This window comes from Lottia gigantea (assembly GCF_000327385.1).
Source record: "Lottia gigantea unplaced genomic scaffold LOTGIsca_42, whole genome shotgun sequence".
NCBI classification, from domain to species: Eukaryota; Metazoa; Mollusca; class Gastropoda; family Lottiidae; genus Lottia; species Lottia gigantea.
The window spans coordinates 57,746-84,812 of record NW_008709463.1 but is presented as its reverse complement, the minus strand read 5'-3'; the positions used below and the strand labels follow the sequence as shown (position 1 = coordinate 84,812).

Sequence of the window (27,067 nt, the reverse complement as noted above, 5' to 3'; positions counted from 1 at the left end):
TCTGATACACTATAATGGTGGAATAATGTTTCTAAATATATAAATTGAAAACTAGACAGTAATTAGGACCAGGTATCTTCTTCTTCTTTAATAATCATCCTAGAAAAGAAAAAATAAGTCATGAAAAAGAGTAGAAATGCACATGATTGGTTGTACTCGCTAAGGAACAATCCAATCAAATTGCTGCATTTACAAATTCTATGATACAAGAATAATGTGGAATGATGTCACACGAAGTTTGTAATTGCTCAACATTGTGAAGAAGTATAAGATGATACAAGAAAGGTGGCTATTGCAGTCAAGGTATAAGAAGAAGTTCGTAATAGCTTGACATTATAAAGATGAGCCATATCCTGAACCTTTTCCAGATTATTTGGAACCCTTGAGGTATAAATAGAAATACCATCTTACCCATTCATCTTCATCTACACCCTCTGTTAAATCTTGAGGTAGGGGATCATCATGTAGTTCTAGTTTATTTGTCATGGCACTCAGTAACTATAATAGAAATAAATCGAGTTTTACTTCCTACTTTTCAAAACAAATCAAAGCACAATAAGGTGTACTTCTGAAGTTGCAAATGAATTGGATGAAAGGTATATCCAAACTTCCAAAGACTTTCAGGTTCTTTAGGAAGGGCGTGACTAAAATTTCAAGCTAATTCTTTCTAGTATAAAGCAGTTAATTTCCTACCTCTTCTTTCTTTTGATCGTCTGATTTATACGTATCTTGATTAAAACTTTCATATTTATTTGGTTTCTTCTCTAAAACTGGCTGAGAAGTCACTGAAAATGAAGCAGACGTCATGATGATTAAAATTTGTCACATTAAATTTTGGGGAATAAAAATAAAATTCATTTCTGGATATGAATTTCTTGATATATGATTTTTTCATGTAAGTTTTTTTTCCGTTTTGGTATTCCATAGATAGCACTGTTGCTGCTAATACTATATAATACTATACTTTTGCAATAGTGACATCATCAAACACTTAGTTTTAGTGGAATTGCAGGAACCACAGACGTCTGACTTAAAATTGGAATGGTGTAAATTGATGATATGTCCCCGATACACATAAATAATTTAGAAAACCTCTTTACAATCTCTTCACTTACATGTTTCCATATCATCTGGTTTTAAACTGATTTTTCTCTGGTGGCCATCTTGTCCTTGTAACCAGTCTGAACAAGATAAAACCGGTTCCCATGTAACTTTTGTATCAGGAAATAAGTCATCTTGGAAAAATTCTTTCTGAAGAGTGAAATTTTTACATTATTAAGAATAAAACAATTGTCAAGATCATAATATCATAGAATGGTGTCTTGTCTCCTACCGACCAACCAATCACAATCAAACATAACAATGGAGGCGTGTACCCACCTTAACTCTAGGTATGTTGAATACGATTGGTTCTATAGTAGTTTTGGTTAATCTCCACGCTGTAGCAAACTCTACGTCTCTAACGTTACATTTATCTTTAGTTTGATACGACAGAGCTTGATGTATCGTTCCAAAACTACTCGTTGCTAATGGAAACAGATGGGGGTGTTCAGTCGATATTTCATATGCAAATATCTGGCGATCTCCCTGAAAGAAGAGTTCAAATATAATTAATTAGCTGATTAATTAAACAAAACATACTTCACTTAGTTTAATAGATATATCATCTTATATAGAAATTCTATTCTTTAGTCATGACACCTGGTAAGTCTAACTGAAGAATATATACACTTTTTGACCAAGTTCGAGACTTTAAATTTAATGTTCATTCTAACAGGTAGTATTCCTTTAATATTATATTGTTCAGTAACCCATTTGTTCATATATATGTTGTGATTTCTAGCTATGAAGACAGAAATACTGATTATATGGGTATATTGAATTGTCAGATCTTTCATAGTAATTTTATAATATATAAATATATACATACCCTACCAGTGAGAAATACAGTACTACTATCTTCATCATAAAATGGTATTAATATTGATGGTGAAGTATCTTGAGTGCCATTGGCTATTTTCTCTGATAAATCATTACTATCATATAGAATTATCTCTCTAACACTGCTCCTATATAATATAATATAATATATAACACTTTAAAAATATCTTTAAATAGGCTAGTTTTATAGAACTATAACATATAAAGCCTCGATTATAAGAGATATATCATCCAGTGCAGGATAATCTAATGATACAGTTAAGTATGTATACAGACAGGATTCATTTCTTCCAATAAAAAGAAGACTTACTTGGAGAAACCTGAAGTATAAATATATTTTCCGTTTAATGCCCAGCCACATCTAGCACCTCTAGTTCCTTGATGACTTGGTCCACTCTGAAAACAATGTTACTTTTGATTATTAACTCTTAAGCAAAACTAATTTACCCACACATTTGTAAAAAAAAATTGAGCTTTGGTCGTTAAATTCTTATCTTTAAACAGACAAAAAGAACATCAGATTTACATATTAAAAACTAACAGAACCAGACAAACTAAGATTATATTGATAATATCTTACCCTAATAGCTTGTAAACTGTTTCTAGGATCATAAATTCGGAGTTGACCATCTTTACATACTGTAGCTAAATATTTACCACATGGACTCCAAGCACAACAAAATATCTAAAATATAAACGAAAATTTTGCTATTCTGATTCACTATTTCTAACAGATTCTGTCTGATAAACAGAGAAAGTCAATCAGGGCTGCTTAAAGGATTGAGAAAAGGTTATAAAAAATTTATATGATAGAATCAATTTACACCATTTTAATTTTCAATCAGACATCTGTGGTTCTTGCAATTCCACTAAAACTAAGTGTATTATGACATCACTATCGCTAGAGTTTTTATGTATTAATAGAAAATTTTGTGATAATGATGTCAGAAGATGAATCCCTACCTGGTCTGGATGATCTGTAATCTCCATCACCTCACTACCATCAGATAAATCCCTACCTGGTCTGGATGATCTGTAATCTCCATCACCTCACTACCATCAGATAAATCCCTACCTGGTCTGGATGATCTGTAATCTCCATCACCTCACTACCATCAGATAAATCCCTACCTGGTCTGGATGATCTGTAATCTCCATCACCTCACTACCATCAGATAAATCCCTACCTGGTCTGGATGATCTGTAATCTCCATCACCTCACTACCATCAGATAAATCCCTACCTGGTCTGGATGATCTGTAATCTCCATCACCTCACTACCATCAGATAAATCCCTACCTGGTCTGGATGATCTGTAATCTCCATCACCTCACTACCATCAGATAAATCCCTACCTGGTCTGGATGATCTGTAATCTCCATCACCTCACTACCATCAGATAAATCCCTACCTGGTCTGGATGATCTGTAATCTCCATCACCTCACTACCATCAGATAAATCCCTACCTGGTCTGGATGATCTGTAATCTCCATCACCTCACTACCATCAGATAAATCCCTACCTGGTCTGGATGATCTGTAATCTCCATCACCTCACTACCATCAGATAAATCCCTACCTGGTCTGGATGATCTGTAATCTCCATCACCTCACTACCATCAGATGAATCCCTACCTGGTCTGGATGATCTGTAATCTCCATCACCTCACTACCATCAGATGAATCCCTACCTGGTCTGGATGATCTGTAATCTCCATCACCTCACTACCATCAGATGAATCCCTACCTGGTCTGGATGATCTGTAATCTCCATCACCTCACTACCATCAGATAAATCCCAGAATTTTAATTTAATATGATATGCTGCCGTAACTAATAAATCTTTAGCCATCGGGTGAAACTTGGCAAAATATAACTTCTCTGTGTGACCTATAAAATAAAGGTAATACAAGTAATGATGTCCTGGCAAAATTTCCCTCATTGCACACTGTGTAATGTTATCCTTCCTCATTACCCCAATTAAACATTTCAATTTATCTAAATTATAAAAGTATTTTAACCAGTGACAGTAGACTAGGTAATGTAATCTGTAGGTATCTTCATGACCAATCTTTAACAAGACTATTGGATCTCACGTTGGAATCATTCCTACCTGGTTTACAAAAGGAGTATACAAAACTATATGACTTGTCTGTCATCAATATACAATAATACGAATTCTGTCATCAATATACAATAATACGAATTCTGTCATCAATATACAATAATACGAATTCTGTCATCAATATACAATTGATTGATTATAAAATAAAAAGCTTTCCCTACCTCTTAGTACCATTTCAGGTTCTTCTACATTCTCTGTTAAACCTCCTTCTGGTATTCTCCAGACTCGAATCCTAGCATCATCACAACCTGAAATAGAGAAAGAAAAAACTTAAGAGGGCTAGCGACCATACCCAACTGATGATTGATATGATGTGAGGGGCACCTTTAGGGAGAATCTGATATTTGAGCCTTTCTGGTGGTCAAGTCTGGTATTACTTGATGTCAGGGTAACTGTTCATTATGGGACCCAGAGCACCAAACTCTTTCCACTAAAATAACTAAATTTGTTTACTTACATACAACAAGTCGACTGTCATCAAAAGGATCAAAAACATAATCTGTAACTTTACTTCCATTTTGTATCATTGGTACATCAGTGTTAGGTAGTTTACCTTTATTAGCCAGCTATAATATATTCAAATCAAGTTTTATAGGAATTTTGTCAAGTCACTAGGACACAGTACTTTTCCTACCAAACCACATCCCATTTATCAAAATTAGTAGATTCGTATCCAAATTCAAACTTGTCCAAGATTATGTGGATATTATCCTACACACTAAATCTGTGTCCTCTTCTGCGTTCAAAAGCCAATTGAGGACGGACGGACAGGAGTGACTGCAAAATATACCCACATTCTAATGAAACCCAGAAAAGTTAGATACCTCTATAACAGAGACTGAGCCACCTCCACCTTCTATTGGTACCACACAACGTAATCTGTTAGCGTGGAAGAAATCACTTTCACCAGGAACTGTCCTATCTAGATGTCGAATATTCTCAATATGTTCACTACGATGTAATATACATGATCTTAGATGACGAAATTTAGTTGCTCGGACACCTGGAAAGTAATTAAGAGGATGATTGTTTTCTTTGCTAGAAACATAATCCATTTAATAACCTAAAATACCATATAAAAGTATAATGTATAACTCCAAGTAATATGGTTTACATCGTATGACGTTAATATTATGTGATGTCACTTAGCAACACCTGCTTTACCCCCCATATAGGTATATATATCATATAATATGAGGTAGGTGATCTGAAAGTGTTGAAATTTGCTGAAAATGCAGTTTAAACTTTACCTGTGAATGCTTTAAATGACTTTTTGGGAATTTCAGGTTTAGATTCAGGCGTTGCTTCACGAGAATTATCTGAAAGTTTTTCCGTAGCTGGTTTCTGCTCGATGATTGGTTTATTTGACTTTATTTCTGGTTTGGTTGTTACGATTGGCTGAAATATTTACAACAGTTTTATATGATGAACTAAAGTAACCATTGCCTGACCTTGTCCAAATTTTATCCACCTGCTACTTAGAAATATTCTGTTTTTTCCGGTTCTCTGACTCCTTTGCTTGAGTAGACAATGCAGCCAGCCACTCTCATTAATAATCACTATTTATACACATCAATAATAACATGTACACAAACCTTATCAGGAGTGTTTTCTTTACTAGTATTATTAACACTATTAGCTACAGATGTATTGTTACTGCTGGTAGATATAGGTGATGAGGGGGTAGAACTCATACTGGGATTATCAGAAAACATCTCCCCTCTTCTACTTTCTATCTTTGGTCTTTTATATGGGTCTAAACTCATCAGAGATAACTATAAAATACAAAATATCACTTGTATTATTAATCTAATTAAATTCTGTTTGTTTATTAAAATGTTCATTTAATATAGCCACTTCAGTTAGGGTCTAAACTCATCGGAGATAGCTGTTAAATAAAAAATATCCATTGTATTATTAACTATGTGATATACACTGGTGTTCTGTGAATTATTAGTCAGAGGGGCCAGGTAAGGGACACAGAAATATCAAGGGGGGGCAATTATTTCCCTTAAGCATAATGATATTAAAATTTGAAAGTGGGGCTCCCCCCTGGCCCCCCTGGCTCTGAGTTGACAAACATGATAGATACCTGATACAGATACATCAATGTATACATAAAAATTTAAATAAAACATTTACTAGAAGAAACCAAGATAACTCTTACCTCTTTATTTTCTCCCTGTAACCACTGTTCAGATGTTAAACTAGGATGTCCAGTAGGTGTATCAGGAAATAGGTCAGCATGGTAATCTCGATATGTCTACAAATAAACAGATAGAGTGGTCTATAGGTGCATCTTATGATCAATTTTGTCGTCAGTGCGGTATTTTCTTATAATATGATTGTTTGTGAAATAAGATAGTTGGATTTTTATTGTTATAGCCTGAAATAAATATCTGATAAAAAAGACTGTACCTTTCTAGGAATTATAACTGGGGCAGGAATGATGCTGTTTTGAGCTAAAACTAATAATCTATTTACTTCTCCCTGCATTACATCAACACCACGTTTAGGTATTAAACAGACACCTTTAATTTGATCTGTTCTCTCTACGTTATCTAAAACAAGAGAAGATAATTCATATAAAAGTTTGAAAGTTTAAATCAGACAGGGCCTGCTGATAAAGCAAATATTTAGATGAGAAAAAGAAACAGAAACTTTGAAATGAGTTGTTACATTGGATACTTACTTTCAACTAGATAAGGAGCCTGTTCATTCACTTCTAAATAAGTTATTCTACCATCGCCCTAAACAATTCAATATAAATAGATCAGTTATCAGTGTGGAACTCTGTGTAACAAGTTTCAGGTTCTGTAGTAATATTTCTGTATTTCTAATGCACAAATATATGTCTGAAGATCGCACAGAGAGACAACATGTTTCAGGTTCTGTTTTAGTATTTTTAAATTTATCTGCTAGAGTAATTACTCTGTCTCAAGAGCAATTAACGAACTTTGTATCCAACTCACCTTTCCTGCTAAAAATAACATACCAGTATCATTATCATATAGAGGTATTAATACACTGAAATATAATCACCATATCTTTATTAAACTAGGGCATTACAAGGAAACAATTATTAGGTTTTAAATCCAATTATATGTATCACATTTGTAAGCTGAACACATAGAACACACCTTTTCTTACAACCTTCAAACATTAAATGTTAATAAATCACAACCCCCTCCCCCTTTCTCTCCAGTAGTTTCTTAACACTCTAGAAATAACAACTAACCAATATTTATTTATTTATTTATTTATTTCCCAGCATGAAAGACTTGAATAAACCACTCACCTTGTGGACACATCGTAAAATGATGAACATAAAATATTTTCAATATTTCTAGCATCGTGTAACTGTAGGATTCTTTTTCTGTTCTAAAATATTAGATAGTTTTCTATAAACTTTCTATTTAAACTACAGTGAACATTGAATGAAGTTTATCAGTCTGGTTTATGATTTTAAGACATGTTTTTGGATGTTAGATCACAGGAAATATTTAAACGTACCTTGTCAAAACCTGATGTTAATATTTGGTCTCTATTACTTAGCCATAATACTCTTGATTCTTTTAGATTGGGACATCCAGGACCTTCCTGAAATACAAATTTAAATGAATGTACAGAAAATCAATGTTCTTTTCTCTATAGTATCATTTCATCTTTAATACCACAATAAGGTGCCCTTACACGATAGTGATTACTAATTGTATATTGTTGTGAATAATGAGAGTGGTCATGATTTCTGAATACAACTTACAACTCAGTTACATGAGAGATATGTTAGAAACTTATAACAGCTATTCACAACTGTTGATCACTATGATGTGAGGGCTAAGGGTTATGGGTAAGGCTGAAAACAGACTAACCTGAGCTACCGTTGAGCTGCGGGGATCAAATAGGCGTAGTTTGGTATCTTTACAAGATGTGACTAGGAATTGACCATTTCCAGACCAACTCAAACTCTGTATTAAATCATTGTGTTCTAGCGCTGAAAAATACAAAAAAAAATTAAATGTGTTTCAGCCCTGAAAAGTAATTATTTTTAAATGTCTTGTAGGGCTGAACTGAAAAAATACCATTTTCAATATGTACAATACATGGCTTTGGAGTTTTTAACCATAGTCAAACTTTAAATACTAAAATCACCCTTAGATGTTTAGCATTTCTTTGCCATATTTTGAACCACACATGGCCATATAAAAATCTGGAATCGAAAGAGTTCTTACAATAAACTTCTTTTGACTGTTTGACATCAAAAACTTTAACTGTTTTATGCGTAGAAGCTGCCAGTAGACCCTCGGCTGTGGTATGCCACAGGACGTTTTCTACCTTCCTTTCTTGAGATGGAAGAGTTACTTCAGCAGAAGTCAAATTTTCTGAGCTTCCACTTTCTTCAGGTAGTAACCAAATCTTAACCTGGAAAAATAAATTATAACATAAGATTAGAATGATTAACAGATAAACATCATTACATATTTTTGACAATCAAGCCAGGGGTGTTTCTAGACAGGGGGCCAGATGGGACCAGGTGGGGCCATGGACCCCCCAATAAATGAGGCTGCCCCAGTTTTACCAACCCTTTCCCCCTACCCTCCTTGTTTTAAATTTCTTATTATTAAGTTCTTGAACTAATGAGGATGAGAGTCAAAGTCACAACATGAAGGATGATTTTTAAAGTCACAATATGTCAACGTATATACTTACTGTGTTATCTATATGTCAAGTTGTATACTTACTGTGTTATCTATATGTTAAGTTGTATACTTACTGTGTTATCTATATGTCAAGTTGTATACTTACTGTGTTATCTATATGTCAATGTATATACTTACTGTGTTATCTTTATGTCAAGTTGTATACTTACTGTGTTATCTATAGAACCTGTTGCTAGCAGATAATCATCAAATGGTGAAAAATCAAAATCATTTACAAAATCTACAAAATAAAAAGAAATTCTTGTCATTATGGAGTTTAGAAGACCAGTATATTCATTTTTGTTTTAGTTTCATGAGATCATTACTCTTTACAGAAACTCTCCATGGAATATTCTCATTGTTGATTCCGTACTCCTCATCAGTGAGGTCTGGACATTATAGCCCTATATTAATACCAGTTATCCATATTCCAAATATGATAATATTGTCAACAGAATAAGATGAACTGATGTCCAAAATAAAAATTGGTCACTGGAATAGTATATGGAACTGACTGAAGAATAATTCTGTACCTACCAGAATGAGCCTGAATTAAGGGAATGTTGGATCTATCTTGTTTTCCTTTCGTATTTAATAGTAAATAACCTAAACTACCTCCATCTGTAATAGAAAATGTAATGAAATGAATGGAGTGTCGTGTTAGAATATCAGAAATATAAGGTTTGATAATTTTACAATTGAAATAACTATATTTCACTTTCCAGTGAACCAACATTAATGACAGAAATGTTTTCTCTGTAATATCTGATTTATTTGATACTTACTGCCTATATCTGTATTAAATACTATATATTTACTACTAGCTTTTATATGATTCCCTAAAGATTGACTAATACTAGATACTGGTAACTCTGATATCAATTCCTAAAAATACATCAGCAAATATAAAATCAGGAATCATTCTCAGTCAGTGGTATAAAATATTATGGACAAAAAGAGAAAATAATCAATAATCACATTGTTTCAAGCTTGACATTTCTTCGTTTATAACATGAATTGAGAGTGCCATTATCAAATTTTTTGCCAAAAACAAAAATATTTCACTTCAGAGCTACAGTTTATAATTTCTGCTTATGAATATCATTGGCTACCGGTAAGTGGACTAAAAGTGATGCTCAATAGACAAGGGTATCTTTTAGTATAAGCATGCCTTCCATTGATAGCTACCACAATTTTTAGTGAAGACTCCTGGCTAAATATTGAATGATTGTTCATTAAAGCGAATGATTATTTGAAATGAAGCTCTCTAGACTGACCTCTCTCTTGGGAAACTTCACTGCAGCATTTTTATATTTGGATGCTTTGAATCTCCAAGCCATTTTTCTCCCTTTAAAAAATAATTTGAAATATAAAGTTATCATTTGAATATAAACAACACCATTATCTTAATGAATATAGTTTAAAATTTAAAAATAAATTCATTTTTCATTGAAATATAATCAACACCATAGCATTAGGCCTTCTCCATCTGGCAACAAGGTGAAACCAGTGATATGTATCTGATTTCTTTAATCTTTTAGGATAATACAAGTAAGGTAAATGCAAAATATAATACAGAAACATCTGGGTTTTTGTTCGATTCAAATATATTAATTCATCCCTTCCTCACAAAACTTCACCAGTTGAGGGGGCGTGTCCTTCCTTCTTGATGAATTCAACCATAAAATAATGACAAATATTGTGACTAATCTGTTAGCCAAAACGCCAATAATTTCGCAATAATTTGTTTCTGTCCGTACTCAATGACACATTGAATATGAAAACACAAAAATAACTCAGCCATTTCATTAATTATCCTTACAATTTGTTCAGAATGTGTCTCCCAAATTCTTGTTTTGATGGCTATTTGAAGTTTCCGGTTTAGTTCAGGCACAGACCGAAATTAATTTCTCCTTTAAAATTTACATGAGATATTTTACTTAGAGTGACTTCCCTTTTAGAGAACCAGATGGAAATTATATAGAATATCGAAAAGAATACAAAAATGGAATAAAAACAAATGGTGCCAAAGTGAATGAATTCGTGGAGTGTTATTCATTTTTTGTGTATTTTATTTGATTTTGTTGCTTTTTGCTCAAAAATTACAATTATAAAATATTCTTAATGAGAAAAGATCCTTTCGGTTCTCAGGGTCATTTTCAACATGGCGGCGATCAGAGGAGCATGCGGCCCAATGTCATTGAAGTGTGTTGCAAACTCCTCGATTTCAATGGGCCTGCGTAATTTAAGGCTCGAATCACTTCAAGTTCCATCTGTTCGATTTCTTAGTGGTGCCAATTCTGTGTTGTCATGGCAATCAAAGAAAGGTATCAATGGTTTTTGTCTCAGAAATTACGTCATCTCTCGACTCAACTCATTCTCCATTCTGTGCATGGAATTTTCTAGAAATAAACCTCGTATCTTGACCATCTTGAAGATTATAAGCATTGGGGATACAGCAACTGATCATGGCATGTGATTTGTTTCCATTTAATTGCAACTGCAAGAGTGAAAGTGCAACATTGTCATGTCAATGTCCGCTGCCACTGGCACTGGATCAAACCAATCACAGATTGATATATCTAGATCTACACATTATAAATGGACACAGCATTGAAATTGCTTGGTGCAAAAATATTCCTCTTAACCATAGTATCGAAGACATTTAATCAAGACCCAAATCAATCCCTAAATATGGCAAACCTGTCTCGTTAAATCATTAGATTAGGATTTAAAACTTGATGTCCATGTATTTCCAATTCATTCTTTTTTCAGCCTGTCGCAAGATGTTATCTCAACATACATTTACACCATCTTGTTCTATACATCACAGTAGTAAACTGGATAAAAGGGACTACTATGAAGTCCTGGGTGTTTCAAAGAATGCAGACGCTGCTACCATCAAGAAAGCTTATTATAAGGTAGGCCTACTAGTATTGTTAATTATGACTGGTTGATTCTTGATAATGTAAATACTTACTAAAACTTCTCAGTAATATGGGCAAGTTAAAAAAATTTATTTATCTGTATGCATTATGGTCTCCAGTGATAATCAAATTCTTTTCTAGACAGGTATCATATGACATTTGATGTTACAGATCAGACGTGTTAAATTTGAGTTGCATTTTGAATTGAAGATGGAAATGATAGTCCCTTTTAATTGGAATAATTCTACCTTTCTGTGTCTTAAGAGTAAATACTGTCATGTGACACAAACCCATTTATGTTTTTTTCAGTTGGCCAAAAAGTACCACCCTGATATGAATAAAAGTGATAAATCAGCAGCTGGTAAATTCCAAGAAGTATCAGAAGCTTATGAGGTAATATTTTCAATGACTGCTTGTATTCGGTTAGCATGCTTATATTAAAAAGATAGAAATATTAAATCATGTTGTTACTCAGAGTTTCACCCTGTGTGATCTTCAGACAGCTGACCTATTTCATCCTATGACCCTACTAAAGATTAACTCTAACCCTATGCTCATTTTATAGATATATTTACAAAATATATGAGATAAAAACAGTAACTTATCAAATGGCCAATGACTCTATTTTGAATTTGACTTGGTGCTGTAAAACTCATGAAGAACAGGATGCATTCGGCAAGTTCTAATTTACCTTGAAACAAGAATCCTGAAGATAATTTCTGGTTTGAGTCACAAAATCTCAAGAAGAAGAAGAGACAAGATGATAATTTCAAGTTTTGAATTTCAGGTTTTGAGTGACACTGGTAAAAGAAGTCAATATGATAATTATGGAATGGCAGGAAGTCAGGGCCAGGGATTTCCAGGAGGGGGTTTCAGATCAGGCACGCAGGGTTTCGAAGGTTTCCAGAGTAACATCGATCCTGAGGAATTATTCCGGACAATATTTAGAGATGGGTTTAATTTTGGAGGGTTTGCAGGAAATCAAGATTTTGAAGAATCTAAACATGGTTTTGCTCAAGCAACAGAGGTAGGTACATCAGTCGTACGGTAGTACAAATATTTTAACTTTTTGGAAACTACTTGTATTTAACTTTTTAGAGAAGTTTTATCAAATGAAGTTCATAAAAGAATTGAAAAACCAATGATTTCATTTTTGGGGAGCCACTGGCGTTAAACTTTTTGGGAAAAGTTTTTATCAAAAAAAGAACTTCCTTACAAACAATGTTGATCTGGTATTTCGTTCTTATTTTGACTAGTTGAACTGCTTAAATGCTAATACCAGACTACATGTATTTTGGAATCTGTTTAAGGTGATGATGGATCTAACATTTCAAGAAGCTGCTCGTGGAGTAAATAAAGAGATGACTATAAATGTTAAAGATAATTGTCCAAGATGCGGGGGTAGTAAAGCTGAACCTGGTAGTAAACCCAGTAAATGTACACGATGTAATGGAACTGGAATGGTAAGGACTATTGTTTTATTCTATCCTCCATTTTAAACACGTTTTGATAAATATCTAGGGAGTCGCGGTTGTTCAGTGAATTAGACGCTTGCTCACTAACATGAAGGTCCAGGGTTCAATCCTGGCCGGTGATAATCAAACAGAAGTTTGAAGTCTGCAACTTTTTGATAGGACTGAAAAATGGCAAATACAGCCAATCATAGCTGTCGACAGGAAGTCTTTAAACAATAAGCCATAATGTTTCTATGAAGGGATCTGATTGGCTGTATTTCTAACTCCATGCTGCCTATTTTATTCACTGTACACCTGATTTTATTTTGCTAGGAAACCATAAGCACCGGACCATTTATGATGAGATCAACGTGTCGTCAATGTTACGGACAGAAACAAATTATAAATAATCCATGTGTAGATTGTCGAGGGAAAGGAAAAATAATTTTAAGGAAAAAGATCATTGTACCAGTTCCAGCAGGTAAAGTAACTTTCTTTCTTCTACTGGACTAGGAACAGGGCTGGGTGATATACTGTTATCATGATAAATACTGGTATAGGAATTTATAATGTTGGTAATATTGCCTGGTTAAGAAAAACAGGATTATCATGATATATGGTGTTGATCATATTTCCTCAAACTTTCGTAAGACACTTAACACTACATTTACTGTTTCTGTATCATTTCGATAAATTTTTGCAAATGTTGCCTATTTTTCAGGTGTTGCTGATGGACAGACTATCAGAATGCCTCTTGGCACTCAAGAACTCTTTATCACATTTAAGGTAAGTTTATCTGGGGTGTTTTAATTCAACAGCTCTATAATATACATCTTATTGAAAATGTTCAATATATCTTGCTCATTGATTGTTGGATACGAATATGAAAGTCAACTTAAATTATTGTTCAATCTGACTTAAATCATTTGTTAAATGTAGCCAAATTAAATTTTCAACTTTAACAAGTTAACTTGTCTTATGTTGGTAACACAGGGACACAATAGCTTGATGGTTTAGTTATTTCTTTTCCTTAAGATAAAAAATAGTTTGTGTTAACGTTTGAAATATTTTCAGATGTGTGATGATATTTATTAATTTTTTCAGGTATCTAAAAGTCGTATATTTCGACGGGAAGGTTCTGATGTACATAGTGATGTAACTATTAGTTTGTCGCAGGCTGTTTTGGGAGGTGCAATACGTATTCCAGGAATTTATGATGATATTTTATTAAATGTAAGTAGCCAGAGGAAATATTAGGACCAATTTCCTAGTGGTGTAGGATGCTTAATACTGATACATATATATTACCCAATCAAAAGTAGAAAATTAACTACAAAACTTTATAAAAACTTTGCAAGAACATAATGCATATTATGGTCAATCTTCAGAAGGGACACAGGCAGTTTAGCATGTTTCAGGTTCTGTTTTAATATTTTTATATTGCTCTACTATTGATGTATTCAACACCCTTTTTAACTCAGTTATATATGAGTTATGGACAGAGGTTCAGTTGTCTGAAGATCACATAGCGTGAAACTCTGAGTAACAACATGTTTCAGGTTCTGTTTCAATATTTCCAAAGTTGATGACGTATTGAGCACTATTTTAAATAGGTAATTGGTCAGTTGTCTAAAGATTGCATAGCGTGAAAGTCTGAGTAACAACATGTTTCAGGTTCTGTTTTAGCTGTCTGGTGAATTTAATATATCTAATGTTGATGATGTGTTATTATTTGTTGTAGATTCCTAGTGGTACCCAGTCACATGATCGAGTAAGGTTAGCTGGGAAGGGTATAACTAGGGTCAATAGTTATGGTAATGGTGATCATTATGTTCATTTTAAAATAAAAATACCTACGTAAGTTATCTACCTTGTTTTATATATTAAATTTTATCATAAATAATTAATAGCTATTTACAGATCTAACCAAGGCCTCATGTGCTACAGGCTGTGTACGCCATTTGTAAATTAAAAAGATGCTGCTGTCCTGGCAAAATTTTCCTCATTGCACCCTGCATGGCGTCACCTGTAGTCATTAACCCACATGGTGTAAAACTCCATTCATGTTATTTTTATGTCATTTTAGTGCTATAGGGACTCTTTTACTAAATAATTTAGAATTTCAATGGTTTCTTCTTATGATTTTTCTCGCCTATAATACAATTTTGATGTTCATTTTGCCCAGGTTTTATGTATTTTTCACAATTTGATATTTCTAGGAGACTTTCTAAAGAACAACAAGCATTAATGTCAGCCTATGCTGAACTTGAGAAACATACAGATGGTAGTATTAATGGTATAGCACAGACTAAAACTGGTAGGTGGAGGTAGAAAGTCAGGGCTGAAAGACACTATCATCAATATTAAAACTTAAAAACTGAAATAAATTTCGCTTTGTCCATAAACTGGTAGCTACAACATGTCAAAACATAGACTTACAAAAGCATATCTTTTTAAACTCATCTTCACAATGTCAAGCTATTACGAACTTTGATTAATATCTTCGACTGCAATATAGCCACCTTTCTTGTATGACATTAGTTTGTAAATGCAGCAATTTGATTGGATTGTACGCTCACTCATGAATGAAAATATAGCCAATCAGAGCCCTTGAGAGGGAGAGAGTAAACACTTTTGATTCACATGCAATCAGGGGCTGTGATTTGCTGTATCTGCTGGTGTACAATCCAATCAAATCACTGCATTTACAAATTTCAAGACACAAGAAAGGTGGCTATTGGAATTGAAGATATAGCCTGAAGTTCGTAATAATTTGACATCATGAAGATGGTTTAGGCCACGCCCACAGGGCCTTTAATTATCTTCCTTTCTATTTATATTTTAGATGGAAAGGGAGATAATAACCAGGAAAAAAGAACAGAGGGTGTGAAGGACAATGAACCTGCTGACGATGAAGGAATTTTGGCTAAAATTAAACGTAGATTGTTCGGTTGATGATGGTGTCTTTTTAGTTGTGATCAAATTTTTAATTTATATTTAATGTAAGCTTCTGATCAGCATTTTTCTTTAAACAAGCTATTGACTAATTGTCAAACTTCACTAGGGACGCACACTGAAATAGGTCAGGTCCTGGGTTCAGTTCTGACATAGTTCGAGATAATACCTTTGGATTTTCAATTCAGTTCCCCTTCCTGACTGTCAGTGATTCTGGTCAGGAAAAAGAGTAGGCTAATGCTGGCAAATCTTTCCTAATTACACTTTGTATGGCGTTGTCTGTCTTCATTAGCCCAATCAGGTGCAAAAAAGTAGGATGTAAATAATTTTATAAAACATTGAATTTTCTTCAGGTCATAAAGTGATTGAGGATGCAGACGGAACTGTGGAGAAAATACGTAACTTACTTCAACAAAAACAAAATCTGATTCGAAAACCTAGTGAAAGTGAAAGTACATCTAAAGACAATGTTACTAAAAATACTGATGATGTTTTAAAATCAAACAAGGATAGCTTGGATAAAGACTCTACGAAAAATGCAAATCAAAATAGCAACACGGATAAAAATAATCCAAATTCTGAACCAGATGATGAAACGGAACCTAAAAAAGAACAGAAAAGTTGAATCTGAGCTTGGAATTTTTGTCTAATTTGTGCCATGTATTTCAGTTAATGATCGATGTATCAGAATTAAAAGTAATTTTCATCGTTCCAATAAGAATATGCTGAGGTATTTCTGCATTTATTTTTATAAATTTATGATTGGTTTGCTTGTCTTCTGTAAAGATGATGTTTAAAATCTATCCACATGATAGTATATAGTTCTATAGGTGTCATGAAATATGTATTTTGGTGAAATTATTGTGAATGATGTTTCGTGTGATCTTGAGTGTGATGAATGAGAGTGTTTTATACGGTATATCATCTAGTATATCATCTAGTATATCATCTAGTATATCATCTAGTATTTTGTGTGTTTTTTGATATTATTATAGAATTGTAGATTATGTAGATTCTCCAAAACTTAACTTAAATAAATCCAGATTTTAAGAAATACAGTAATCTGGTTGGATAATAAAACAGATTTAAAATAAATTTTAGTGATTTACCAATCAGATGTCTAAAATCATCTTAAGTTAAGTTTTCAAGAATGAGGCCCCAGGGGCTACTGCTAAAATTAATAATGATTACTGATTTGAAGGAAAATGATTTCAGGACTGTGTCAAACCTGTATTAAACACCCCTCAAATTTTAATTGAACCCTTCCACACATTCGTGGTTTCTATGAGTATTAATCTGAATACATGTAATTGGGAAAGCTCATTTGTAAAATTAGGGGTGTTTCTTATTCACCTGTCGAGTGTCAATTATCAGATGGACTAGAACAATTTCTTAGTATTAGATGCTAATGTGTTATAAGAGATAGTCTCTAACAGAAGCACTGGCCTAGGAGTGAAGTTGTTGAAATAAATGTCTGTTTTTGTTATGATGAAGTAACTTGTGTTTTGTTTTATAAATAATTTGTAAATTATTGTTAATATTATAATGAGTTGAAATAGATGAAATAAAAGTATAAAATATATCTGATCCAGTTTGTTTAAATAAACCAAGTAGTAACAATCGGAACTGTAAAACGAAACTCGAAATCATAAACAACATAAATTGGCGAACATTGGTAGGAGTTAATAAACTTTTAAACGCGTAATGGAACATTACAGGTACCAAGTCAGATTTGAAGTTGTAACCTTAGCTTGAGGATATCATTCCTCAATTGCAAAGTGGACTCCAGTCTTCCAAAAAGCTACTGAATGACCCTATCCAGAAAGCAATTTAGAGTTGCATTACAACAATGACATTTAGTCAAAAGGAGAGTCCGTTGACCAACTGCACAGTGCCCCCTATTGTATATGAAAGAAGCAGCAAGGAATATTATATAAATAATAATGATATTATATAACTGTACAATTTTTGCCAAGTCATTTCCCCTGCCAATCGAGAAAAAATTTAAAGGCTATTACGTGACCCTCTAGGGTAGGGACTATTCAGTCCTTGTCCCTTATTAAAACGCTAGTCAGTAGTAGCATAATACAAAACAATACACTGAACATAATAAAAACGTTTCATATAATGCAATCTGTTGCAAACATTGTTATTATGACCAAAATAATGTACAAGAAACACTAGACAGTTCTATTATGTGATAATCGAGACTACCACACGACCCTCTTTTCGACCTGCATTTCTTGTTACCGGTTGTATTGAAGTCGAATCCGTGCTAGAAAACTTAAAGTTACACCTTTAAAACTATAATTTGAATACTGAACATGGCTTCTAAACAAGTTGCAGTCGTAAGTATCTAATTCTATTTATGACAATGTGATTTAACGCTTTTTTTACTTGTTTTTCACCTGTGAAATTTCAATGGTAGGGGAGAAAAGGGTAGTTTCGGTCCCAGGTCTATAGTGTTAGGGTGTATTGAGTCTCAATGAAAGCACTGGCCTAGGTCACAGAGCAATAGATAAATCTATTAATTCTGTGAAAATTAGTTAGTCATTAGTATGATTTTAGTTGAAAAGACACACACACAAAAATACACTGCATGTTATATAATATACGGTACTGTATATAGCCATGGCACCAGTCCTGGTGTGATGTATTACTGGTATTGTATGATACAATGATAGCCCCCTTCCCTTCAACCCTACTTCCTCATCCAACTCCAAGCTAACACGTGCTATGTAGAGAGGACTACTGTGACATGAGAATTCATTTATACACTAATCGCTTTGCATTTCTGAATTATTTGTTTATCTTGTAAATCTCTCCATAACTGCATAAGTAGGTAATTTTCTACCAAATTGATGTAGCCTATTCAATGCTGAAATCCATAGTCTTTACTTGTGACCTAGGCCAGTGCTTCTATAATAAGTCAACATCCAGCTGACAAATGTCCAGCTAAAGACAATATTTGTGGAAAATGTTCCAAGAAAGGACATTATGCAACAGTTTGTCGCTCAGCTTCTGGGAAGAATAATCTGAAGAAGTCTGCACCTAAACCTAGATTATCCACAATAACAGCCAGGATAGCTAGAATAGAAAGGTCACCAAGAGTGCAAATTATGATGAAACCAAATCATCTACAAAAAGCAGAATTAAAAATATCAGCTATGCCTGATACTGGATCAGAAATATCAGCAATTGGTAAAGATTTGATGAATAAATTCAGGATCAAATCTCATGATCTTTTCAAAGATACAGATCAACCAGTTTTTAAATCAGCAGATAACCATCACATAGAGAATCTTGGAATATTCTATGCAACGGTGAAGTTGGGTACCCGAACTATAGAAGAAAAGTTTCATGTCTTAAAAGGAGTTCAAGGATGCATCTTGTCATGGAAAACTACAAAAGCTTTGGACATAATACCCAAAGATTATCCAAAACAAATATCACACGAAACTTCAGAAGTGAAGAAAATTCATCATTCTGCCAAAGTAGATAATAGTAGTACACAATTAAAATCAGAGGACATCATCAAAGAATTTTCATCTGTTTTCAGCGATGAAATTAAGCCAATGCCTGAAGAAGAATTTACAATTCAACTCACTGACGATGCCGTCCCATTTTGTGTAGCAACACCAAGAAGAGTAGCCTATGCGTACAGAGATAAGTTGAAGAAGGAACTTGATGACCTTGTTGATAAGAAAATCATCGAATCAGTTACCTATCCATCAGCTTGGTGTGCACCTTTAGTAGTTACACCTAAAAAAGGCTCAGACGATATACGCCTGTGTGTAGATCTGTCGCATCTCAACAAATACGTTAAACGAGAGCGATACCAGTCTCTTAACACCTGCTGAAGCTGTAGCCTACATAGCTGCAACAAAATCAAAATGGTTTACAACTATGGACGCACTTAAAGGTTATCACCAATGCCCTCTTGACGAGAAGAGTCAAGATTACACAACCTTTATCACACCGTTTGGGCGATACAAATTTGTTCGTGCACCTTTCGATATTTGTTCTATTTCGGAGCATTACAATAGAAGAATGGACGAAGCATTTATTGTCCTTCAAGGATATCGAAGAGTCATAGATGATGTCACAATTTACGATAGTGACCTTGATAGCCATTTACAACATCTTCGACAATTCCTACAGAGATGTCAAGAACGTGGTATTACCTTAAAGAAGGAGAAATTCAAATTTGCACAACAACAAGTGGAATTCGCTGGATTTATATTATCAGCTGATGGTTACAGTCCTGATCCTAAAATCATCCAAGCTATAACAGATTACCCAGTCCATACTAACATCACTGATGTAAGGTCGTTTATTGGTCTAGTTAATCAACTAGGATCATTCTCGTCAAAGATAGCTGCCGCTACAGAGAACTTTCGACCACTCCTTCGTCCAAAAAACGAATTTCAGTGGAATGAAATCCACCAAAAATCATTCGAAGAAGCAAAGAAAATGTTGTCCAGTACTCCAACATTAGCATACTTTGATCCATCAAAGCCCACATCAAGTTTAAAGCGGTATGGAAGAAAGGGAAAGATCATGCTGCACCTGATGCATTATCAAGGGCTCCAGTCGTAACGCCTACAGCATATGATCAAGATTTTATCGATGAAGAGATCGACACGCTTCATCTGGATTTAATACGTCAAGCTGTAAAAGATGCAGACATGGATCCTCACCTTTCAGATATTCGTCAATCCAGTATTGTCGATAAAGAATATCAAAATCACGTCGAAGTGGTAAGAAATGGTTTTCCACACGCAAGAAATCAACTTTCACAGGATTTGAAACATTACTGGAACGTTAGAGATCAAATATCAATCGATGACAACCTCTTAGTAGTTGGACCTCGACTCCTCATACCAAAATCTCTTTGTCAGAAAATTGTCAATGATTTACATGCTTCACATCAAGGCATCACCAGAACCAAAGCTAGAGCAAGACTAATCGTCCATTGGCCCGGTATTGACAACGATATCGAGAATGTCGTTCATTCCTGTAAAGCATGCACTGAAGAATTACCATCGCAATCTAAAGAACCAATGACGAGACGAAACCCAGAACCAGACAGAGTGTTTCAACATATTTGTGCTGATTTGGGTTCCTTTGGAGGTGAACAATGGCACGTAATGTCAGATGTTCTATCAGGATGGCCATTAGTCCATCGTCTTGGGAAATATTCAACGACGAATCAAATCATTAAGAGTTTCCAAGTCCAAGATAGTTTCATGGAATCATCTATACCAGAAGTACTTTGGACAGATGGAGGTCCCCAATTTACCTCGAAATCCATGAAAGACTTTTTTAAACTATGGGGAATTCAACATAAAGTATCTTCACCCCATTTTCCACAATCAAATGGAAAGGCTGAAGCTACAGTTAAATCTATGAAAAAGCTGATAAGACGTTGTTGGACAGGTAGAAATATCAACATGAACAAGTGGATTACAGCTCTACTTCAATTCAAGAATACGCCAAAAGCAGATGGTACGTCACCCGCTCTTAAAGTATTTGGCCATCCTCTTCGAGATAATATGCCTGCTCAACGACGATCTTTCGCTCCAGAGTGGCAAAAGATAATAGCTGATGCTGATGAAAAATCTTCCATACACAGTAATTAAGTGGAAAAACGCTACAATAAAACTGCACAAGCACTTTCATCGTTATCTGTTGGAAACAAAGTAGTCGTTCAAAATGACAGAACGAAGCGTTGGACGATTAATGGATCAATTATTAAAATTGGTAATCATAGAGACTATTTCATTCAACTGATGGTGGTCGTGTATTAAGACGAAATAGAAAGTTTCTTAGACGTCGTTACCCACTGGTCCCTATACCAAAATCTGCATCAAGGAACCACTTTCCAGATCAAACGATATCACATTCACCAGATGTTACAAGAACACCAGTTTCGCCACAGACAGCCCGAAATTGGAGAAGTTTACGTCAACGTCGCCCACCGAAGAGATTAAATTTGTCAAATTTCCTTAAGCGAAAAGAACTTTAAGACTTTTTACAAGAACTTATTTTTTAAAAAATTTCCAGGGGAGGTGTTGGATATTCAATAGACTCAAATACATAAACAGTATGATTGGTGGTCTGATTCCTCTTTATTACAAGGACGAGTTATCTCCCTTGAGAATAAGCACACTTCCATTTCTTAGTTTGATGTAAACAAAAAAAAACAAAAAAATAAACTGTAGAAATAATCATTATGAATGATATTAAACTTTGCCTCAATCTTATTATGATATTATAAGTATCGAACATAGCCATTTTTCATTCCCCTATCAGAAAGTGAAAGTAGATTGCTAAACTCCATTTACTATTCAATTTAAGTTGTAAAAAGCTAATTGGTAATGTCAGCTCGAGTTCGTGCATCTTGAAAATTTATTGTAAAATTATTGATTGATTATTTACAGGTAACAGGAAGTAATAAGGGAATTGGTTTTGCCATTGTTAGAGCATTATGTAAATCATTTAAAGGAGATGTTATATTAACAGGTAAGTGACAGACAATTCTATATTGGGGCTGATAAAGTTGTTCTCAAGCAGGGTTTATTGATAGGCCTATATTTGTAGCTAGTATAAGCAGTGTACCAACAATAGACCTATGTATGCAGAGTATGATAAGGCAAAGCCAGCCTTATTTTTAAAGGGGGCCAGAAACACCACTGATAATATTCACAATTATCTCTTCTAGAATAATCACCAAACTTTACTGTTTTCAGCTCGAAATGAAGATCTAGGAAAGAAGGCAGTAGAAGATTTGAATAAGGAGGGTCTAAAACCAGAATTCCAACAACTGGACATCTGTGACACAAATAGTATTGATCGTCTCAAATCTTTCATACAATCAAACTACGGAGGACTGGATATTCTAGTAAATAATGCTGGCATAGCTTATAAGGTTTGTATTACAACAAAATCTGAGTAATGTTCTTGTCCATGGTAGATAAGAACCCCTTTCATTAACTCCCTGAAACAATCGCTTTGAAATTTCTGAATTATTTATTTATCTTATAAATCTCTCCAGAAGTAGGTAATTTTCTATCAGATTGATGTATTCAATGCTGAAATCCACAGTCTCTACTTGTGACCTAGGCCAGTGCTTCTATAGTAGAGTATCTCTAATAAAACCATTTACCAAATTATTACATATTCAATCTGATTGTCTTAGTTTATTTACTCTTCATATCTGTTATAAACTACAAATATAACTTGACCCTATGACCTCTCTTATCAAAGAGTGTCATTTTTTATTTTGTATAAAAATTATAATTCAAATTCTTTACCATTTTTCTGGTACCTATTTGTCACTTTCCCACTTTACTTTAATCTTCAGTTACCTACTTGATTGCAGCTAATTTAAAAGATTAATAGATTTGATATGTTTTTTTCAGCAAAGTTCAACTGCTCCCTTCCCAGAGCAGGCAGAAGTAACAGTAAAAACTAATTTTACAGCAACATTAGATGTTTGTAATGCCTTATTCCCTATCTTACGTCCTCACGCTCGGTGAGTTTTCTTCACTTTATATATTCTTATTTAAACACTCTTAGTTTTATGTTCTGTTTTCCTTATCGCAGATACACAAATGTAGAATATAAAAAAACTGGACAGTACAGTTCCATCCACCCCCTATTTAGTCAGTCTGACCCAATTTGTACCCCACTTTCAGGAGTCTCTCACCGCCACGGCATGTGGTAAACTGTGCCACTTGCTCCTCAGTATTTTGGTGCCAGAACATCAAATTAAATATGGGATGGGATATGATAATATTTTTCTTCCCTACAGAGTTGTACACGTATCAAGTATGGTGTCACAGTGGTCTGGGAAAAAATGTTCTGATGCTCTGAAAGCCAGATTCCTAGATTCAAATCTGAAAATGGATGAATTGAAACAAATTATGGCTGATTTTGTTCAGTAAGTATTTCCAATTCTCTGTTTGTATTCTGGTCTAGAAAATGTTTCCCACTTTGAATGTCATGGAGGGGTACTGTAGCACTGTCAGTTAGAGTGTTGAACAGAGTCATGACGTCATTAGTTTGGTTAGTCAAACAAATGGTGGTCATTGGCTCTAATCTCAGTTAGCATATGAAAGTCTGATGACCTTAAAAAAGTTATCTTTCGTCATACACCAAGCTGTAAATTGGTACGGATAATCTGGTATATATCAATACCAAGAGGTTTTGACAAGGACTAACTGGTTGAAAGGATCCTTGTAAAGTTGTTATCCTTGTAAAATCAATACCAAGAGGTTTGGACAAGGACTAGCTGTTTAAAAGTTCTTATCCTTAAGAAATGGTTGGGTTTTTTTTGTCATTTTCCATTTGATAAACTAATATAAGAATAATTTATTGTTAGACCTCTTTCAGATAAATTGAGACTCACATTTCTGTAAAATTTTAGATCTGCTAAAGATGATCAGGTTGAAGAAAAAGGATTCACCAAGTCTGCATATGGTATGTCGAAAGTTGGAGTAACTGTAATGACTTTTATACAACAACGAGAATTAAACTCTAAAGATGATATCATTGTCAATGCTGTAAGTTAGTTTGTGATTGAGTTAGGAAAGTTGCCAGTACGTGAATAAAACGTTTAATCATCCTTGATAAAGATAATATGGTCCTGTATTCTTGAAACGACCTCAGCTCTAGGACTAGATTTATTCAATGTTGACGTGTTTACAAAATAGGTAGAGCTTATTGTTTATCATCCTATCAACACTGGTTGTAAAGGATACAAGACCCATCATCAGGATATCCAGTTCTGATATGTTGTATAGTATTGTAAATATTGTCATATATAATACGTACCCCTTATTATCCTCCAGTATATCTGGGAAAACCTCTATTACTGTAAATAATGCACACCTCATCCTAACGAAATATTAACAACTAAGTATTTTGTATAGTTCATGATGCTGACTCATTCTTTTCGACTACCAACTACTTCCTAGTTTGCGATATCAGTATCCGCTGGAAGCGAACGTTAACTTGTCATCTACCTACCTACCATTCTTTTCGAAACACCCGATGGTACTTTAGAGGAGTCCACTACTATACAGTTATTACCCCTGATTTTGCCATTCTGTGGACGAGATTTTTGATTGAAAGAATTGTCTTGCTTGTACTGATTTTAATCATTAATTTAACGATATTGCTCACTATCTTCCAGTGTTGCCCTGGTTACGTTGATACTGATATGACAAGCCATAAAGGACATAAAACCATCGATCAAGGTTCGTTATTTTGTTGTATTAAGTAAGGTTGATTAATTATCATTAATTTCAGTGTTGCCCTGGTTACGTTGATACTGATATGTCGAGTCATAAAGGCACTAAAACAATTGACGAAGGTAGGATTTGGATTTTCGACAAAAAATGTCCCTTGAGGCAACATTTGACTATTCCCCTACAATCCACCACAAACTGTAAATTATCTCTCTGTTTATTCTCCTCTCAAATCAGTTGATTCTCTCTAGGTATCTGTATTTACTTTTGTGACTCACAAAAAGTATTCACTATCGCAAAGTGAGATTTTGCGATTATTCACGGCAAAGTGGAATTGCAGGAACAACAGACGTCTGATTGAAAATTAAAATGGTGCAAATTGAAGCTATCAGTGTCACAGATACACAAAAAAATTTAGTAAACCCTTTTACAATGCCTTCAGATATGATCTAACAATTATTTAGATTTGTCAATTTGGTATTAACGCATCTTCATTTCTATATATGTTTTTGTTTTTCACTTATGATTTACGTAACTTCTATTACAGGTGCAGAAACTCCTGTTTACTTAGCTCTCCTTCCTCATGGTTCAGATATTAAAGGCAAATTCTTGTCTGAGAAAACAGTTCAAGACTGGCCTGGAAATTAATTAAAATGGCAGAAAATACTTAGACTGTTTTTTGTTTTTTTATATTCCAATGAAAAATGAGACAGAATTTGTAACTAATTGTTTTATAGTCCTTTATTTTCTAATAAAATATACAAATTTAAATTTTTAATCATTTGAAAGTCTACACTGAGCCGACTCTTGAAAAAACACTGGCACAAAAATGTAAATTTTTTTTTATAAAGTTCTAAAAGTAAGAAAGGTATGTTTCAAAGATTTGATTGAACAGGGGTTTTCAGTGTGCCCGGATTGTACTTAATTCAATATTATTTACCAAGTGTAAGAGTTATGTGTTTGGATGTACTCAGAGTTTTGTTTTAATGAAACAATAGTAGAGTTGTGTCCCTTAGATAATGTTAAATTCTTCTCTTGAAATTGTCAGAATAAAATATTTAAAGTCTAATGCATAATATTATTCCTAAGAAGAATTTTTACCAAATTATGTTTTCATTTAAAAACACTTAAATGCATATTCATAAATTCTATTAAAAGCACCCTTCTCCCTTCCTGGCTCCAACCCCCGCCCTTCCTTACATCATACACCCCCTCCCCCATCCCCACCTTTTCAAATAAATTGACACGTCTGTATTTGCTATACGAGGTTATACACACACTGAATAGCAACGATACCCCCCTATTGTTAAAATTAATCATGAATGAATTTTGTAAAAGAAAAAAGTAATAGTAATTTTTTTTATTTAATAAGCTGAAGATCTTTAGTTGATGCGGTGATTACCAAATACATAAATAAAACTAACATCTGTTTTTAAGATATCAGTACATTGTCTTTCTTATCTGTACACCTGGGTGGCTTTCTTTGTCATTTCATTCATCTTTTTTTTTTTTTTTGAAAAGCAAAATAATGCTTCTGTAAGTCGAGAATAACCAGTCTGTAATGTCATTATACTTGGATGTTAGAGACTACAAGTCGAGATTAACCAGTTTTAAATATCATTATACGTGGATGTTAGAGACTATAAGTCGAGATTTCCCAGTGTGTAATAACATTATACGTGGATGTTAGAGGCTACAAGTCGAGAATAAC

The 27,067-nt window shown here is 33.9% G+C and overlaps 3 protein-coding genes across 3 annotated transcripts; 2 read left to right on the top strand and 1 right to left on the bottom strand.

Moving 5' to 3' along the window:
- Positions 1 to 369: 369 nt before the first annotated feature.
- LOTGIDRAFT_163798 (hypothetical protein) lies at positions 370 to 10,106 on the bottom strand (the record flags this gene model as incomplete). The annotated part of the gene is made up of 25 exons (XM_009060351.1): positions 370 to 498; positions 694 to 785; positions 1,116 to 1,251; positions 1,381 to 1,587; positions 1,931 to 2,069; positions 2,252 to 2,337; positions 2,522 to 2,626; positions 3,689 to 3,831; positions 4,228 to 4,314; positions 4,524 to 4,632; positions 4,891 to 5,069; positions 5,518 to 5,584; positions 5,662 to 5,841; positions 6,234 to 6,329; positions 6,485 to 6,627; positions 6,759 to 6,816; positions 7,039 to 7,093; positions 7,365 to 7,442; positions 7,830 to 7,831; positions 7,939 to 8,060; positions 8,299 to 8,488; positions 8,937 to 9,007; positions 9,463 to 9,522; positions 9,552 to 9,651; positions 10,044 to 10,106. 25 exons carry the CDS (start codon positions 10,104 to 10,106, stop codon positions 370 to 372), a joined length of 2,697 nt encoding a protein of 898 aa, XP_009058599.1.
- A 1,446-nt stretch (positions 10,107 to 11,552) lies between these two features.
- On the top strand, positions 11,553 to 15,478 carry LOTGIDRAFT_122783 (hypothetical protein; the record flags this gene model as incomplete). Its single annotated transcript, XM_009060350.1, has 9 exons — positions 11,553 to 11,687; positions 12,003 to 12,086; positions 12,481 to 12,720; positions 13,004 to 13,156; positions 13,481 to 13,628; positions 13,869 to 13,933; positions 14,252 to 14,380; positions 14,889 to 15,004; positions 15,367 to 15,478. 9 exons carry the CDS (start codon positions 11,553 to 11,555, stop codon positions 15,476 to 15,478), a joined length of 1,182 nt encoding a protein of 393 aa, XP_009058598.1.
- A 2,840-nt stretch (positions 15,479 to 18,318) lies between these two features.
- On the top strand, positions 18,319 to 26,425 carry LOTGIDRAFT_191692 (hypothetical protein). Its single transcript, XM_009060349.1, has 8 exons — positions 18,319 to 18,450; positions 22,546 to 22,627; positions 22,855 to 23,033; positions 23,527 to 23,639; positions 23,919 to 24,047; positions 24,534 to 24,669; positions 25,418 to 25,481; positions 25,904 to 26,425. Exons 1-8 carry the CDS (start codon positions 18,427 to 18,429, stop codon positions 26,002 to 26,004), a joined length of 828 nt encoding a protein of 275 aa, XP_009058597.1. The 5' UTR covers positions 18,319 to 18,426; the 3' UTR covers positions 26,005 to 26,425.
- Positions 26,426 to 27,067: the final 642 nt, after the last annotated feature.

Bases quoted from the DNA above. Each gene is read 5' to 3' on its own strand.
- LOTGIDRAFT_191692 (XM_009060349.1), top strand. From the start codon at position 18,427: ATGGCTTCTAAACAAGTTGCAGTC. The intron at 18,451-22,545 runs GTAAGTATCTAA...GATTATTTACAG, and splicing joins CTTCTAAACAAGTTGCAGTC to GTAACAGGAAGTAATAAGGG. The intron at 24,048-24,533 runs GTAAGTATTTCC...GTAAAATTTTAG, and splicing joins ATTATGGCTGATTTTGTTCA to ATCTGCTAAAGATGATCAGG.